The sequence below is a fragment of the Argentina anserina genome, chromosome 2 (genome assembly GCF_933775445.1).
Source record: "Argentina anserina chromosome 2, drPotAnse1.1, whole genome shotgun sequence".
Taxonomy (NCBI): domain Eukaryota; kingdom Viridiplantae; phylum Streptophyta; class Magnoliopsida; order Rosales; family Rosaceae; genus Argentina; species Argentina anserina.
In genome coordinates this window covers 28,581,892-28,598,495 of record NC_065873.1, presented here as the reverse complement: position 1 = coordinate 28,598,495, position 16,604 = coordinate 28,581,892, and the positions used below count along the sequence as shown (strand labels likewise).

The 16,604-nt window shown below is 39.2% G+C and overlaps 5 protein-coding genes across 6 annotated transcripts; 4 read left to right on the top strand and 1 right to left on the bottom strand.

Annotated features, from left to right (window-relative positions):
• Nucleotides 1–4,254: 4,254 nt before the first annotated feature.
• LOC126782105 (GDSL esterase/lipase EXL3-like) lies at nucleotides 4,255–5,871 on the top strand. Its single transcript, XM_050507271.1, has 5 exons — nucleotides 4,255–4,543; nucleotides 4,725–4,855; nucleotides 4,974–5,207; nucleotides 5,311–5,566; nucleotides 5,681–5,871. Exons 1-5 carry the CDS (start codon nucleotides 4,255–4,257, stop codon nucleotides 5,869–5,871), a joined length of 1,101 nt encoding a protein of 366 aa, XP_050363228.1.
• A 631-nt stretch (nucleotides 5,872–6,502) lies between these two features.
• Nucleotides 6,503–7,693, top strand: LOC126784332 (GDSL esterase/lipase EXL3-like). Its single transcript, XM_050509800.1, has 4 exons — nucleotides 6,503–6,755; nucleotides 6,864–6,994; nucleotides 7,083–7,316; nucleotides 7,430–7,693. Exons 1-4 carry the CDS (start codon nucleotides 6,503–6,505, stop codon nucleotides 7,691–7,693), a joined length of 882 nt encoding a protein of 293 aa, XP_050365757.1.
• Nucleotides 7,694–8,329: 636 nt separating this feature from the next.
• On the top strand, nucleotides 8,330–11,077 carry LOC126782103 (uncharacterized). The gene is made up of 3 exons (XM_050507269.1): nucleotides 8,330–8,580; nucleotides 9,062–9,541; nucleotides 10,122–11,077. Exons 1-3 carry the CDS (start codon nucleotides 8,470–8,472, stop codon nucleotides 10,827–10,829), a joined length of 1,299 nt encoding a protein of 432 aa, XP_050363226.1. The 5' UTR covers nucleotides 8,330–8,469; the 3' UTR covers nucleotides 10,830–11,077.
• A 332-nt stretch (nucleotides 11,078–11,409) lies between these two features.
• LOC126782118 (SKP1-like protein 1B) lies at nucleotides 11,410–12,532 on the top strand. The gene is made up of 2 exons (XM_050507285.1): nucleotides 11,410–11,783; nucleotides 12,128–12,532. Exons 1-2 carry the CDS (start codon nucleotides 11,478–11,480, stop codon nucleotides 12,299–12,301), a joined length of 480 nt encoding a protein of 159 aa, XP_050363242.1. The 5' UTR covers nucleotides 11,410–11,477; the 3' UTR covers nucleotides 12,302–12,532.
• A 385-nt stretch (nucleotides 12,533–12,917) lies between these two features.
• LOC126782095 (CO(2)-response secreted protease-like) lies at nucleotides 12,918–16,375 on the bottom strand. Of its 2 annotated transcripts, none has more exons than XM_050507260.1 (9): nucleotides 15,873–16,375; nucleotides 15,512–15,795; nucleotides 15,307–15,418; nucleotides 14,634–15,144; nucleotides 14,414–14,514; nucleotides 14,082–14,327; nucleotides 13,883–13,997; nucleotides 13,586–13,796; nucleotides 12,918–13,485 (listed from the first exon to the last, which is right to left on the bottom strand). In XM_050507260.1, the coding sequence occupies exons 1-9, from the start codon at nucleotides 16,064–16,066 to the stop codon at nucleotides 12,926–12,928; spliced, it is 2,334 nt and encodes a 777-aa protein (XP_050363217.1). In that variant the 5' UTR covers nucleotides 16,067–16,375; the 3' UTR covers nucleotides 12,918–12,925. The 2 variants fall into 2 exon arrangements, 1 of the variants encoding a protein (XP_050363217.1); XR_007670735.1 differs by having other exon boundaries at nucleotides 13,337–13,485; nucleotides 13,586–13,759; nucleotides 13,847–13,997.
• Nucleotides 16,376–16,604: the final 229 nt, after the last annotated feature.

Sequence of the window (16,604 nt, the reverse complement as noted above, 5' to 3'; positions counted from 1 at the left end):
TATTGTTGTACTATTGAGTCATTGAGTCGTAATAAGAGTCTTGAGCGGTATTGGATGCATTTTTGTGCTTACATGAGTTAAAACGCATAATTGGTTTAGAGTCCTAGTTTGACTAGGAATCCTTGTTAGGTTTTGAAACTAATTATCTCTTACTTATGATTTTATTTTCTTATTTTCAGATTGGATTGAAGAGATAATAAAAGAAAAAAAGATGGAGCCAAGTCATGCAACAATTAAATAGAAGATGATCATTAAAGGCATAAAACATGGCATGTTTTAGGGAATAAAACATGACATGTTTTAGGGATTAAAGCATGACATGTTTTAGGGAATAAAACTTTCCATGTTTTAGGGATTAAAGCATGGCATGTTTATAGGAAGAAAGAAGCAATTTCAAACCCTCAATCTTTCCTCTATATATACATGTCTTCACCTCTCAAATATGATCACTTCTAATTAGCATTCAAGAGCCAAAACTCTACCAAAACACCACCATAAATTTCCCTCACAAATTAGCCAAGCCGTCCACCCCAAAACTCTCATCATCTCCACCGAGTTTCACTATTGAAGACACACCTCCAAGGTTCCTACAACGTGTGATTCTCACAACTCATCTCCATGGCTTCGTCTATTTGTGTTAATCTACAATTCTTTGTCTATGAAGATTGTAAGTTGTTATTTATGTGGAAATATTGGTTTTGTATATGTTTTAGAATTTTCAGATTGTATTTGATATTTTTTTAAACTATACCGAATTTATGTTCTTAGAATTATTAAAGTTTGTATTTCTATTGTTGTGTTCTAATCATCTTTCTCATACTTTTAGATAATTTTCAGATATGTGCATATGAATTTAGTGCTTGGATGCAGTCCCTAAGATTGTGTTTGAGTGCTAGATTCATCAACCATATTGACACATATCGAATCATGCCCTAAGTAGGTTCGATTTGTATTGATTAAAAGTGGTAAAAATTCTGGAAATTTGCATGTGAAACCATGGTGGGTGACGCCATACATGAAACATGTCTCCAACAAAGATTTGGTGCTTAAATGTAATCTTGTTTGATTTCTACTCTAAGTGTTATTGAATTCGATTGCATGCAAATTTAGATTAGGCCCTAAGTCAATCTAAATGTTAATTGAAATCTTGCACGATTAGATGGTCCCCTAAGGCTCTAATTGTATTGGTGTCTAAAAAGTATGTAATTGGTCGAATTAGAATGCATGATAGGTTCGAACTTGTAATTATGTGGTGTAATGGTAAATTTGGTTTAAGTTTGTTAAAGAGAAGTCGATCATGTAAATAATAATTTAGGTTTTATTTTAGTAGTTAATAATCAATCTCAAACCCCCCATTATTTGTTAACACTAAAAGTTTAGAGTTCCCTTCAATTCCCCGGAAAGAACGATCCCTGCTTATTCTATACTAACGATGATGTTTTACAGGGTTTATTATAGACGTTTTAACAAAACGCTCTATCAAATAAGTGCTAGTCGGACGGATTACGCTTAGAGGACTAGTCGAGGGCCTAAGCGGTTTATATTTTTTAATTTTTTTTATATAGGATATAAAAATTAAAATTACATTAAAATAAATATTTTAATAGTTCTGTTGGCATAGGCTTATGCCCGCCATAATCAGCACAACTACCAGCGCATTAAAGCTAACGTATAGCACAATCTTACAATACTAATAGCAAGTCAGCCGCGCTAGCTACACAACGGGCCTTCCCACGGCCCAAACTGACTACGGACGTGCCCTCACGCGCATCTCAAAAAAGGCTCCAGAGAGCACCTTAATCGGACCTCGTCCCACATCGAATGGTAAGTAAACGATCCACTTCAACTCAACAATAAAAGGTCAGACTCTTGACCTTACAAGGTAAGTACACTGAACTTTCTACCATAACTCTGCACAAATTACCATTGCCCTAACTTAAGCGCCGGAGAGTCGAAGACCACGCCGCCGTGGTCTCTACTCTAACGACGTGTGTTACTTGCGACAGGAAAGTGACCAGGAGTACGGCGTACTATATACACGAGGAGCACGGCGTACTGGATCAAGTGGGAATCACAGCATTAACAAGTTCTAAATAAAAAATACTGAAAATATAGATAAAACCGTGAAGAAATCGCCCAAAACCCGCCTTGAATCTACTTAGAACCAGCCCAAGACCCGCCTAGAACCCGTCTAGGTGGTTTTTTTGACAAAAAACACCCAAATTGCCAATTATGTAAAAATCGGAATGACGGGTTGGCGCTCGGCGCTTAGACGGCCGCAACCTGCTTTTAAGAACCATGTGAAAATATAAACATCTATTAATCCAACGTTTACATAATTGTGAATTGATCTCACCGATTTGAAATTAAAACACATGCGCAATGATGAATATCTTTCTTTTAATGTCCTTTAAATCTTCAATCTCACCTAGATTTTTTTTTTGAAAACGGACCTAGATATTTTTAACATAACGAAACATTACCTATGTATGAATATAAATTATTAAGCAGCATTAATTCCACATCATTAATTAACAATGAGCTAGCTAGCTAGGCAATTAAGCAGGAGTAGCTAGCTAGGCAATTAAGCAGGAGTTCATGATCTGAAGTATGTAGAGCCGTAGAGGAGCAATGTGATGTGATGGAGTGATGGAGTGATGGGAATGGTGGGGCGTATGAGATTTAACAAGTGAAGCTAAGAAACATGTGGGCATTAAACTAAAACAGTACTGCAGAAGTGAGCCCCCTTCGATCTCAAGTCTCAACTGATATCAATGCATGGGGACAGATCAATTAAAGAAGAAATCGAGTGAAGATGAATTTATCGGAAATGAAGGATGGGGAGAGCTGCCATATGCATATGCATGTATTCAACGCCACTAATTTAACTTACTCTATGTATATACATCGATCTGTTATTTAACAATTACAGAATAGAATAGAGAAGATGATGCTGAATTGAGTGAATTCCATAGATCGGGTGGGATGGGAATAAAGGGCAGAGTGAAGCTATATATATAAATGTTGTACCTGCGAACTACCCAAAGATGCATCAAGCTTTTGTAAATAGGAATGTGCTGCCCAGAAAATGCCAAGGTTGATGAGAATGCCTAAGAAGTTTGTTGTGGTGATGATAACCGTAATCTATTAATCCTCAGGAACGGTATGGGGCTCTTGGAGCTTATAGCTCTTGTTCCCGGAGTCCACGAGGAAGATAATTGGAGTATTGGACCAGAAGCATGGGCCGGCTTAATTTTTTCAGAGCCCATGATTTGAATTAAAACGAATGATTTATATAGTTGTCGGTCTCACAGATTTATATAGCTGTCGGTCTCACAGATTTATATAGTTGTACATATGATTTGGAAATTCTTGGTTGATGTATATCAGTGTATAGATTTTACTATCAAAGTATAGTGATTGGATATCATTATCGTAAGTATTAGTTACCAAAATGAAAAATATTGCGCTCAAATATATAAAAATCGAACGAGAGAGACAAAATTAACTTTTGGACCTACTAATAACTAGCTGGTTTCTTAAAGAAATTGAGAAATTTGGAGTGCCATCGATATCATTTCCTTCATATCAATAAAATTTCAAATTACTAAATTAATGACTTTAATTATTAAAATTAAGAAGCTGCTTGAGTGCTTGGTATTGTTTAATTAATACTTGAGGCTGCATGATCTAATTCACTGATTGCTCATTGCTGTATAATCTTGCGCGTCTAATGCTTGAGCTATCTGGTTCTGGAATCTGGGGTCGTAGAGAAAACAAATCGGCCTCATTGAATTAATGATACAGGGTATAAATTAAAGAATCCACTTGCATAGAACATTCATCACTTTCAATCTATTCACTATGTTTCTGAAATCTAATACGTGTTAGCCATATTCTTTTCAATTATAATTGATCTTTTCAATTATAATTGAACTACCATACATGCCGACTGTGATTCAACCCTATCATCCTTATCATCAAATTACTATATGAAGCATAAACACAACAATTAGAGAACGAGTTTAGTTACCATAATTAGCAACTTCAATCAACCCATGCATGTGGTTACTTATTGCGCGGCACAAAGAGTTACAAATTAGAAAAGCTACATCATAACTTTAATTAATATTCTCACGAAATGTTTCAACTGTCAACAATAAGTTGAAGATTCTATTAAATGCACCGGAAAACCATGCAAGCACGATTAGGCTTCTTATATCTATCTCTAAGTCGGCAACCAAATTCAGAACTATGGATCCAGCGCGAGCAATAGTAGTGTGCATTCTTTGTTGTATACTGATGTGCAATGGTAGCTTTGGGGAGGGTTTAGATATGAAGCAGATTAAGGTAATTAAGCTACCGACGAACGTAAGTATTCCGGCACTGATTATGTTTGGAGATTCAATTGTTGATACCGGCAACAACAACAACAACTTCCAAACATTTGCTCGCTGCAATTTTTTCCCCTATGGCAGAGACTTCCCAGGTGGAGTTTCAACCGGACGATACTCAAACGGAAAGGTTCCTGCTGACCTTTTAGGTGCGTTCATTATATTATATTGTGATAACTTTGTTTACCTCTTTTCAAAGAGATTAATTAGACTGAGAAATTGTTTAGTCATTCAACAATATCAAGTACAAGAGATATATACGTGACCGATACGTAACTCCACATTAATTTGCTGATCGAGTATGCATATTTCTTATATATTGTTGGCCAGTGGAAGCATTTGGAATCAAGGAGCTACTGCCAGCCTATAAGGATTCATCCCTAGAGCCCAACGATCTCCTTACCGGTGTTAACTTAGCTGCTGGAGGTGTAGGTTATGACCCTTTAACATCAAAACTCGCAGTATGTACTACTATTTCACATAATTGTTTTGATAGCTTTTATATCTCTAAACGTATACGGTGTACATTGGAAATTTATTGATCGATTCTTATACTCGAAAAATGATGAAATTAAGTAGGCAGTTGAATTACTATCCGATCAGCTGGAACAGTTCAAAGGGTACATAGACAGACTGAAAGGAATTGTTGGAGAAAAGCGAACAAGCTTCATCATATCAAATAGTTTGATTTTTGTGGTACTAGGAAGCAATGACATTTCCAATACATATTTTGGTAGCCCTTTGAGGAGATTGCATTTTGATGTTCCTTCTTACACCGACTTCATTCTCAACCAGGCTTCCCAATTCTTCAAGGTGCATAACAGTTAGCCCCGATACATACTTTGATTAAACTTATATATATCGCAGGCCGGTACTTAATTAGACTCGATAAACTAATGGAACGTATGTGCTATAGGAATTGTATCAGTTGGGGGCACGAAGAATAGGAATTTTAGGTGTACCACCTATTGGGTGTGTGCCATCTCAAAGAACAGTAGGAGGAGGCATCAAAAGAGATTGCGACGAGAATCAAAACAAAGCAGCGGAGCTCTTCAACTCCAAATTATCTGCTGAGACGAATCACCTCAGACATACACTCCCCAGCTCAAAGTTCATCTACCTGGACGTCTACAACCCACTACTTGATATCATAACAAACCCTACTAAATACGGTAAATATTTAATCAATATTGTCATTTATATGTCGAACTACTGTAGTTTAACTTATACACACAGATAGAATAATGATAAAAACACGATGTGTAATATACATGATCGATGATCAGGGTTTGAAGTTGTGAACAAAGGGTGTTGTGGTACTGGCTTGATCGAAGTAACAAAACTATGCAATCAATATCAGCGAACCTGTACGGACGACTCTAAGTATGTCTTTTGGGATAGTTACCATCCGACAGAAAGAGCATACAGGATCATTGTGCAGCGCATTCTAACCAAATATGCAAGCAGCTTCTTTTGATCGAGACACAGACACCAGACTACACTCATTGTGTTATACAAATATGTGAATTATAAATAACTTACCATATCGTTCAATTGTTCTAGCCGTATTTATATTTAGGGTTTGTTTCTACAGTTTTCATTTGAGTATGTAGTACGTACGTACACATTGGGATCGATATTTCGAGACTTGGCAATAAGTTATATTGAATAACTAAAATAAATCGCAAATTGGAAAATGCAATGCCTGCGACAACAGTATGCAAAGTATTTCCAAATTGTATTTTACGTCGGATGCCTCAATTGGTCAGTTAATTTACTGAAACCAACCGGCCAACCGATTGGTGAGTTTGCATGAAAAAGCCAATTTAATTAGATTTAGATGCTTTTAAGGACTGAATGCAGGTCGGTTTGCATACTGAATGCGTGAGTACATATGCTAAATGCATATTAGTTTCCACACGAACAGCATCGCATGCACGAACATGCGATAAATGATTTCGTGCAAGCAATTGATCATAATTCATAAGGTTACTTACACACAAAGATCTCATGAGTCATTACCATGATTTCCATGCCTCTGGGTAATACAGTAATCACTATAGAGGAGAAGTCTGCGTGGAGTGTGAAGATTGATCCAACGACCGGATATGACACCCAATATTCTATGGTTGTTTCTTTCCCTGGAGCTGATACTTACTAGTGCCCTAGCAATTGTTAAGCTACCGAAAAATGCCAGAGTTCCTGCTGTTTTTATGTTCGGAGATTCGATAGTCGACACGGGCAACAATAACAACCTAACAACTTTTCTGAAGAGCAATTTCCCTCCCTATGGACGAGACTTTCTTGGAGGAGCTCCAACCGGAAGATTTTGCAACGGCAAGATTCCGTCAGACTTCGTCGGTATGTAACATATAGTTAATCAACTATAAATCGTAATCGATCAGTCTAGAATTCATCAGTGTCTAGCAATATTCTTGTATTCTTTATCTTATTCATTTTTTTGTTCAGTGGAGGAACTGGGGATCAAAGAATACTTGCCAGCCTATCTTAATCCGCGTTTACAAGCGACCGACTTGCTCACCGGAGTAAACTTTGCTTCAAGTGGCTCAGGGTTTGATCCCTTGACATCTACAGTTATGGTAATAATAATTACATCTATGTATATACAGTAATTGTTGAATTTAATATCTTCAATATACTAATTAAGAAAATAATTTTCTTCATCAGCATGTTATGCCATTATCAGAACAGTTAGACATGTTGAAGGAATGCATTGAGAAGCTGAACAAGTACGTTGGAGAAGAGAAGGCGAACAACATCATAAGCAACAGCCTTTTCATGGTGGAAACAGGAAGTGATGACATTGTGAATACCTACTATCATACGCCTACACGTTTCTTTCAGTACGATATTCATGGCTACACTGATCTCCTTCTCTCCGAGGCTTCAGTGTTTGTGCAGGTAATTAGTTCATCAATTCGTTCGCTAAATCGTAGTACTATAGTGCTGCCGCAAACATATAGGTCGATATGTCATCAATTAAATAAACTTGCATGTGCTTTTGAATGATGAAGAAATTATATGAATTGGGGGCACGGAGGATAGGGATCTTGAGTCTGCCACCAATTGGATGTATACCGTCACAGAGAACATTAGCAGGAGGTACAGAAAGAACCTGCGCCAAAAAGTACAACGACGCAGCTGAGCTATTCAACACCAAGCTATCAACCATGGCGGATTCTAAGACTAGTAACCTACCTGATGCCAGAGTCGTCTACATGGATACGTACAATCCTTTCCTTCACATCCTTCAAAACATAGACAAATATGGTAACTAGTTGGTTACTAATCTTTCTATGATTACGAACCATTCGATAACTTATGTATTAAAACAGTTGTCACTAACTATGCCCTGCCTAAATCTATATATATATCCAGGATTTGAAGTCGTGAATAAGGGGTGTTGTGGAACAGGGATGTTAGAGGTGACCATTCTTTGTAACAAATGGAGCCCCAGCACATGCACAAACGCGTCGAGGTATGTGTTTTGGGACAGTTATCATCCTACGGAAAGAGCATATCAGATCCTTAGCCATCAAGTGCTGCAGAACTCCATCGATTCCTTCTTTTGATCATCAAGCTAGCTCGATCGCTACTCCATTAATGTAATCGATTAATACTTGAAGCAATCGCATAGTCGATCAAATGCATTTGTGCGAAAATGATTGTGTGTTCCCATTAACTTCATCTATGCTTAATCATGCAAAAATCAACTTGTTCATACATCCTTGATCTTTAGAGCAAATAATAGCTTTAGGGCTTCTCGTGAATGTGGGCATGTCCTTAGCGGGGGGCTCGTGAAAAGGCCCACTGGGCTTCTCAAACCCAACTGTGCTGGAAGATGCACCGCACCGTTCAAAACAATGAAAAGACGTCTCAACGAAAAATGCTAGAAACTAGAAAGGCAGAAGATTACAGTAGGACCAATCTTGCCGCTCTCGCGGCGCCTCTGCATTTCAAAATCCAACTTAGACCTCAAATTCACAATTCTCAAGTCCACACTAGTCTTTACTTTCCGTGCTCTAAGCTCTGCGGCTCTCGATTGGGTTCGGAAATGGAGGCCAAATCTTTCGCAGCTGACAAGTTCAAAGCTCTGACGAAATCGACCCAGGATTTCTTCGACACTCTCGTCAATGGACCTCCTAAACCTCCCAAGACTAATCCCGTAAATTTCGAAACCCCTCTCACCTGTTTTGTTAAATTTCAGTCCATTTTCCACTGTAATTATGCGTAAACTTGATAATCCGAACTTGATTTAGCCCTAATATGTAGTTTATTAACTTCCAGAGATTAATTAACTGGATAACCCTCACTAATTAAGCGAGGGAGAGGAGTAAAAGTAGTTCTTATTCAGCTAGGAGTGAGAATTAGAGAGTAGTAGATAGTTGATCAGGTAATTATGCATAATGTCTGTAATTTGTAACCTAGTTTTTGATTCTAGAAGAATATGTTAGTTAGTTATATTAACCAACTGAGATGCTCGATTTCTAGTTCTTACATTCGCTAATATGAATCGAGAGAAGAGAAAACGTAGTTTTTCTTGTTTGGAGTGAGAAATAGCTCGAATTGATCAGGTCAGATAGAGAACATTCCAATAAGGTATAAGATGAAGTTTTACAAGGTCTACGTGTTTGTGGAACTCACAGATTTCTAGATTGAAGCGGTTGCAACGAGAAGCGTTTACCGACTTGATGAAATTGAGGGATAGACAGGATAAAGTGGAGAAGATTGTGTCGTTGTATGGGACTTCCAGAGGGAAAGGGGGTCCATTCCAAGAGACCGATATCCTTATCAGGGGAGAGTTTGATCACTTGGGGGCGTTATCGTTCATGCATAATAATGATGAGTGTCACGAAGAATCTGAGGCTCTAACTCAAGCTGGAATATTACCCGGTGTTAAGTCGAGGTTCAGTGTTGAAACATCTGTTCGGGAAAATGATACACTTGTGGCGGAGTTTGTGGCCAGTGAAAAGCACCAGATGGATCTCTCTGATATTTCAGAATGCTCGCTTTCTCTAGCAAAAGTGGCGTATACAGCAAATGTCAGTAATTGGTTATCTGCTATTGCAATCCCAGTAGGAGCTCAATGTAGGGATGTTGCAGTTCTTACAAATCCTTCTCATCAGGTATCAAATTTTTGCACCAACTTTGTTGGTCTATTTTGTTTTGCTTTTCACATTGCATGCATGTAAGGTGTGGTCGAGTGGTGTTCAGGTTCTTTTCTATAACATTAAGGTCATGAGTCACGAACTAGATGTCCTCAGGCTTATACTGCTTGAAAAACAGTAATTGCTGTAAATTGTATGCCTTTTGCTTGGTTTTTAAAAACAAATTTATCTGGTGGATATACAAGGTTTCATTATGGCTCAGGACGATTTTAATGCAAGGGTCTTATTTGACTTATTTCTGTTGAGACATGTGCTTGGTTTTTTTAAGTTGAGAGATCTAAGCTCTTATCGTTGAGAATGCTGCACATGCAAGAGTGTTCTTTCTGTTGAGACATGTGTTTGGTTTCCTTAGTTGAGTGATATCAATCCTTGTGTGGAGAATGCTGCACATTCTACTGTTCCTCTTTGTAGATTTACTGGTAACGGGGAATAATGCTTGGTCATAACAACATAGTGTGTTTTCTTATCGAAATTTCTCTAAAAATGATGGTCAGTTTTTGGTGCCTTTTTGTCTTTCACACTTTTTTCATTCTTGCAGGGGAAGGGCCTTACTCATTTTTCATCATTTGGACCACCTCTTTTAAATGAGCGTAAGGGTAGTGCAGTTGGCATGATGGTGAAAAAATCAAATGTTGTGGCTTCATTGGCACAGTTTGTTTCTGGACAAGTAGGTTCGAGTAGAGTTGGGCGTTGCTTCAGCACCTTTGGGCAAGTTGTCTGTCAACTACCTGCAAGAACAAAGCTCTCACTGCTTGGTCTGCACCAAGTGCCTAAATTGTCCAGTGAACAAGTCAGTCATGTACCTTCTAACTTTGGATTAGGCGATTTGGTGCAGAATCTATCCCCTGAGAGAACAGTTGAAGCATATACTCCACCCCTGGGAACAAGCTTACAGGGAACCATGTCAACAGGACCTACTGGATCCATTGCTCTGATGATGGAGTCTGAAATTGATGAGCTCACAAAGATTGGAGGTTGGATTGAGATGAAGCAATCAAATCCGAAGAATATAGAATGGGCTGTCACCGTATCTGATGACTCCGAAGATACCTTTGGATGGGGACTCAGTTTAAATGGGGGACTGGGGGTCCAAGGTCCTCAAAGTTGGAACCATTTCCAGGTTGAATCCTACTTGAAACTTAACTTGGGTAAGAGACTGAGTGTAAAGCCAGGTATCACAACACATATAGTTGATGGCAAACCCAGAATGACTGCTCTCATGCTTCGGTCTAATTGGTTCCTCTGAGTGATCAGTCTCATTTTCAGTTCTATCTACCGGCTTCAATTGCTGATCTGAGGATATCAACTCATCTATGTTTCTGGCACATCAAATTATGGATAGTAATGCGCTTCTTATCTTCAGATGCTTTGTATAATGTAACTGCAACTCTTATGTGATCGGCATTTTCCCCTCCTTTGTACCAAGGATTTGTTATTAGCGGTGATCAGAATTGACATTTTTAAATGAGGAACTTGTGTCTTTGGTGAATGCTATATTATTTTCCAAAGTTAATGATTTTTGAATAGAGGATTGGGAATTGTTTGATAGCCGTGTTCTTGATGTTCAGGTGAATGCAGCTTATAAAAGAGCAGAATATATGCACGGCGTGTAATTTTACGATGCAATCTTATTCATTTTGAATATTTATATTTAAAAAGGGAAAAAATGAAAAACAAATTAACCAAGTGAAAAGTAAAAAGTACTGTACATGTATTTTACTAGGTGCATTTTGGTAAATCTGAGATAAAGGTATTTTGTTCCCCTTTAAAATATATATTTTTGGTAATGCCCTTTAAAATATTAGAACTCCTTTAAATTCCCTTTCCACCTCTATCTCTATCCCTCTCTCTCAATCATTTGAATCGTCTCCGGTTTCTAGCAGCAATCGAAACGATGTCGTCTGGTAGGAAGATAACCCTGAAAAGCTCCGACGGCGAGTCGTTCGAGGTGGACGAGGCGGTGGCTCTGGAATCGCAGACGATCAAGCACATGATCGAGGACGATTGCGCCGACAATGGAATCCCACTCCCCAACGTCACCAGCAAGATCTTGGCCAAGGTCATCGAGTACTGCAAGAAGCACGTCGACGCCGCCCCTAAGTCCGAAGACCGATCCTCCTCCGCCGGCGACGATGACCTCAAGAACTGGGACGCCGACTTCGTCAAGGTCGACCAGGCCACCCTCTTCGATCTCATCCTGGTCCGTTTTTACTACCTCTCCTATTTTTACTGCTGTTAATCGTCTAATTTACTCTTCAATTAACTCAGGCTTTGAATTTTAGCATTGAAATTTTGTATTACCTAGCTTTCAGTAAAATAGGTTCATGAATTAGTTTATTTAATTGTTTTGTTGATAGCTCATGTGTTTAGCATGATCAGTGGATTGCGTTATATTTACGGCGGATTAATCTAGGGCAGTTTAGCTGTATGTAATTTGTGATCTGGCACTTTGATTTTCGAAGGAAATTTGTAGAAATGAGTGATGGAAATGCGGTTATTGTGATCCATATATGTGCCCTATCTTTGAGTTTTGGTTATTTGTAGGCTGCGAATTACTTGAACATCAAGAACCTGCTAGACCTTACTTGTCAGACGGTGGCGGACATGATCAAGGGGAAAACACCCGAGGAGATTCGCAAGACATTTAACATTAAGAATGACTTTACACCAGAGGAAGAGGAGGAGGTTCGCAGGGAGAACCAATGGGCGTTTGAGTGAAGATCATGAATATGAAGAAACTTGTTGTTCTTGTTTGTTGCTCATGAATGCTACGGTCTGTCTGTGTCTGAAATGCTTTCTATTTTGCTTAGTGAACTACTTTTCCTTTGTTATGCTTCTCCTTGGAGAATAATTGACTTCCTCAACGTGACTCCTTGCCCTTCTGGTATACAAATTCTGTTGTTATCCAGTTCTCTTTTGCAATGTTAAATGTGATTCAAGAAATTGTTCTGTTTAGTTGCTTGCAACCCTTTGTTTTTTTTTTTTTTTGAGTTCTCTAGTTTCTTAGTTTTGACTTCTAATTTGTTGCGTCTCAATATTCTTATGCAATATGATTGGTGAAAAGTGCTATTGAGCTTCATGGTAATGAAACTTGCGATTGGTGTTTGGAACTTAGGGGCTGAATCATTGAACTATATCAGTTCTTCTATGACTTTACTTACAACTTTCCAGTAAAGTCGTTGATTTATAAAATAAAAACCATGTCTGCTTCTAATAGCTGTGTTTTGCTGACCTGTGTCCCATACTGTTTGTAGTTCTTAGATGCAGCTCTGCCTTGTGTTATTATTAGTTGAGATGTTCTGTAACAGTTGTTACTTACTAAAATCATCCTCCTGTCAATTTTCAAATACTTACAACGAATGGACTTCGGACTTTATATTGTCCATTGCTCCATGTAAGTGACCCAAACATGTCTTCCTTGGGAAGAGGTATGGTTGAAGAGAAAATCACTTGATAACTAAGCTTTTGGTTGTGCTTAGAAAAATGTAGTTTATCAGGAATCACTTTGACACTTAGATCTTTAGGTGCATCCACGATTGCTAAGAAAACAATATCACCATCTCCTGCAACATTTGTAACCATCCTGCTTATATTTCTGCTTTCTTTTCCATTGAATTTTGAGATTGCTATTGATGGGTAGTTGATGTTGGATATGTAATCGGCCTTGGAGTCCTTGGGGCAAGAAAAACCTTTTGGAATAGTTCTAGCAAGGTTTGTGAGTTTGGACGTGTCAAACCCATAATAGCAGAGATAGTTCAAGTAGTCAATGGTGTCGGTTTCATATACCAGCCCTGGATGTAGCGGTCCGGTTGATGTTACTTCCCCTGCACCATAGTCATATGGTGTGGCTATAGAACTTGAATCTGTAGTAATTTGGGTTTTTAAATTGTTTATTTGAGTTGCTGCAGCAAATAGATTTGACAATTAGTTTCAGGAGGGTAAAGGAGCCTGTATAGTTAAGGAATCCCATTTTGTTTGTCAGTATAAATTTTAGTCCTTGACCTGTTGTCATGATGGCTGATCTGATGGCGGATGGACTCCATGAGGGGTTTTGAGATTTGACAGAGGCTGCTATGCCAGAAACATGTGGGCATGCCATTGAAGTCCCTGAGAGCACGTTGAATTTTGGGGCCTCTTTTCCGGCTGGAGTAACCGCTGTGTCATTGCCAGTCCAAGCTGCAAGAATGTTCACACCAGGTGCTGCAATATCAGGCTGCGTAGAAGTTGGAAATGATTGTTTGTTAGTTTTGGTGACTTGCTCACATAAATTTTAGAACCCTGCTTGGATAGTTTGCTTGCCTTCAGTAAGTTATTTGTGGCAGCTGAAGGGCCTCTAGATGAAAAATATGCAACTATGGGCGCGGGTCTATACTTTGTCACGGTCTCCGTTGGTATGATTGTTGCAACTGGGTTTCTACACAGATATTGAAGAAGTCTTCTGTTAGTCTGTATTGTATCTAATGTCTCGTGAATGTGGATTTGGTTTGTTTTTGTGTACCTGGTTGAGTTGATGTAGGAGAAGATGTCTTTGGCATCCTTTAAACTGATGGCGGTTGCTGGAAATGCTCCATATGTGTCTGCTATTGTCCCGATGCGATCATCCCTGGTAAACACTACACCTATTGCGCCGAGACTCTCCACCATTTCGACTTGGTCATCGGTAGTATAAAAAGGAACATCTGTGTCGCAGATAACAATCTTTCCCTTGATCATTTTTCCGTCCAACGATCGTTCGTCGCAGTTTCTGAACATTCAATTACATCGAATGATCGTTTAGATGCTTAGACGGTGTGGACAAAAGATGTGAAAGATGTATCACATGAAAAATACCTTGCGTTGGATTCATCAGCGTCTGCTGTCTTCGCTGATGCTGCATATATCAGTGGGTACACAGGAACCTTCTGGAGACTAGAAAAATTTATGCCTACTCCCTGTGAGATTTACAATAATCTTGGTTGAGTGGAGGTCTTATCCATCATATATATATATATATATATATATATATCACTTGTAAGAAACTAGACATAATAACTGTTGCAATGTGAATCACCTCGATCACTTTGTTTCCCCCCAAGATGACATCAGACCTGAAGTTCCGATCGATGGTAGAGGCAGCAACAGTCATTAGCCAAGGTGCAAAGTTGGCAACTGTTCCACGGTCTGGTCCATCATTTCCTGCCGAGGAGATGACTATAATCCCCTGCTCCACTGCATGGAAAGCTCCCATTGCAATGGGGTCGCTGCTCAAATCTGGCTGATAAATTGAGGAACCAAGGGACAAAGATAGAACATCCACCCCATCACTAATAGCATCATCAAATGCTGCCAAAATTGCCGAGGCATAGCAACCCTCTGATGTGCATACTTTATACAGCGCGATCCTTGAACTAGGGGAGCCTCCTTTGGCCGCCCCAGCAGCTAAGCCATAGTAGGACGTACCCGGTACGACACTCCCTGCCGCTGTGCTTGAAACATGCGTACCATGCCCCACAAAATCTCTTGGTGAATCGTTGTCTGCTATTACTTCATCGGAGTTGTAAAATCTTGCTCCTATCAGCTTCCTGATAGTTTAATAAAACACACAAAATTCATTTTTTTTTTCTGTCAAACTGGGAATGATCACTTGTTAATTGTTATACATACATGAAATTAGATTGTCCATGCCATCTTCTCAACTTGATTTTGTTTAGTGATAGTTACTATTTGTTAGTAGGAGCTTTTACCTATTACAGCTGGATGAAGTAAAATCAGGTCCCTTCATGCACGTTCCCTTCCACCTAGATGGTATCGGACCCATACCCTTGTCACTAAAACTCTCCGACTCCGGCCAAATACCTATTATATGATCATTGCACACATTGTGACGTCAGGCCTAGTTAAGTTAACCCTATGAATTTGAAGTACATACCAGATAGAAAGCTCAGTCACCTGTGTCTAAAATACCGATAATGGTGTCAGATCCTTTAGAGTCCGGTGGTATGTCATTACCAGCAGCATCATCATTCTCGGATATACTGTGAGGAATTGAGTCGATTTCTAACTGATACTTGAGGAAATCCCAGGAGTGAGTGGTGTGTAGTTTCAACAAGTGATCAGGAAAAACAGATACAACTCCGGGTTTTTGCGCCATGGACAGTGCCTCCTTCTCTGATAGCCGAGCTGCGAATCCTGAGAAGCCATGTCTGTATATGTGCACCAACGCATTTGCTTTCCTGTGACAATCACATATTCAACTCATGACTTAATCTTCCACGTTGCACGTAGGCCTAGTGCAGATCGAGTAGGTTACCTTTTCGTCAGAAGAGTGAGGAGGTGAGCATGGTCTGTCCTCAAGGAAGCTGTGGCGCTGGTTAAAGAGTTTGGAGCTGCAGATCCCATGTACACGATATAAACTCGGCTACTGTTGCTCGTCTCATCAGCACTAGCTGTAATAATCATAAGGAAGAGAACCGCGGATGCCAAGAAATTTGAAATGGCTTTCATGCTTAGTTTGAATGAATGAAACACCTGAAGGCTTGAAGTAACGATCAGTAAGCTAAGGATTGCTTTTATATGTGCACGACTAGAGAATGATGGATAGAGTTAGGCACTTCAATGGCGATCGAAGGCGATGAGTTTAGCTTCATTGGAATACTTACTTGGTGGGTATGAGCACGCTCATTTCTTCAAGTCAAGCCACGTAGCTGCATACACTAGCAATACTATACTAAACTATACTTCCACTCAATCCCACTGCCGTAGTGCGGTGGATATGTGAGACTGTGAGTGGTGGTGAAGGCGGGTGCGGTGGTGGTGGTGGTGGTGGTGAAGATCTTATCAAATGACATAATGTCACCAGATTTATGCATTGCCGTCTAGTTTTGAATAACATATTTAGGATGCACGCCATTTTGTTGTGAGCAATTTAAGCCTAAATTGTGGTAAGTTTACCAACTGAGTCCCAATTCCCTTTGTGCTTAAAAGTTCATTTCCAACCTCGTAGGAATCTTAATAATAAGGCTACTCTAGGATCTCTGCCAGT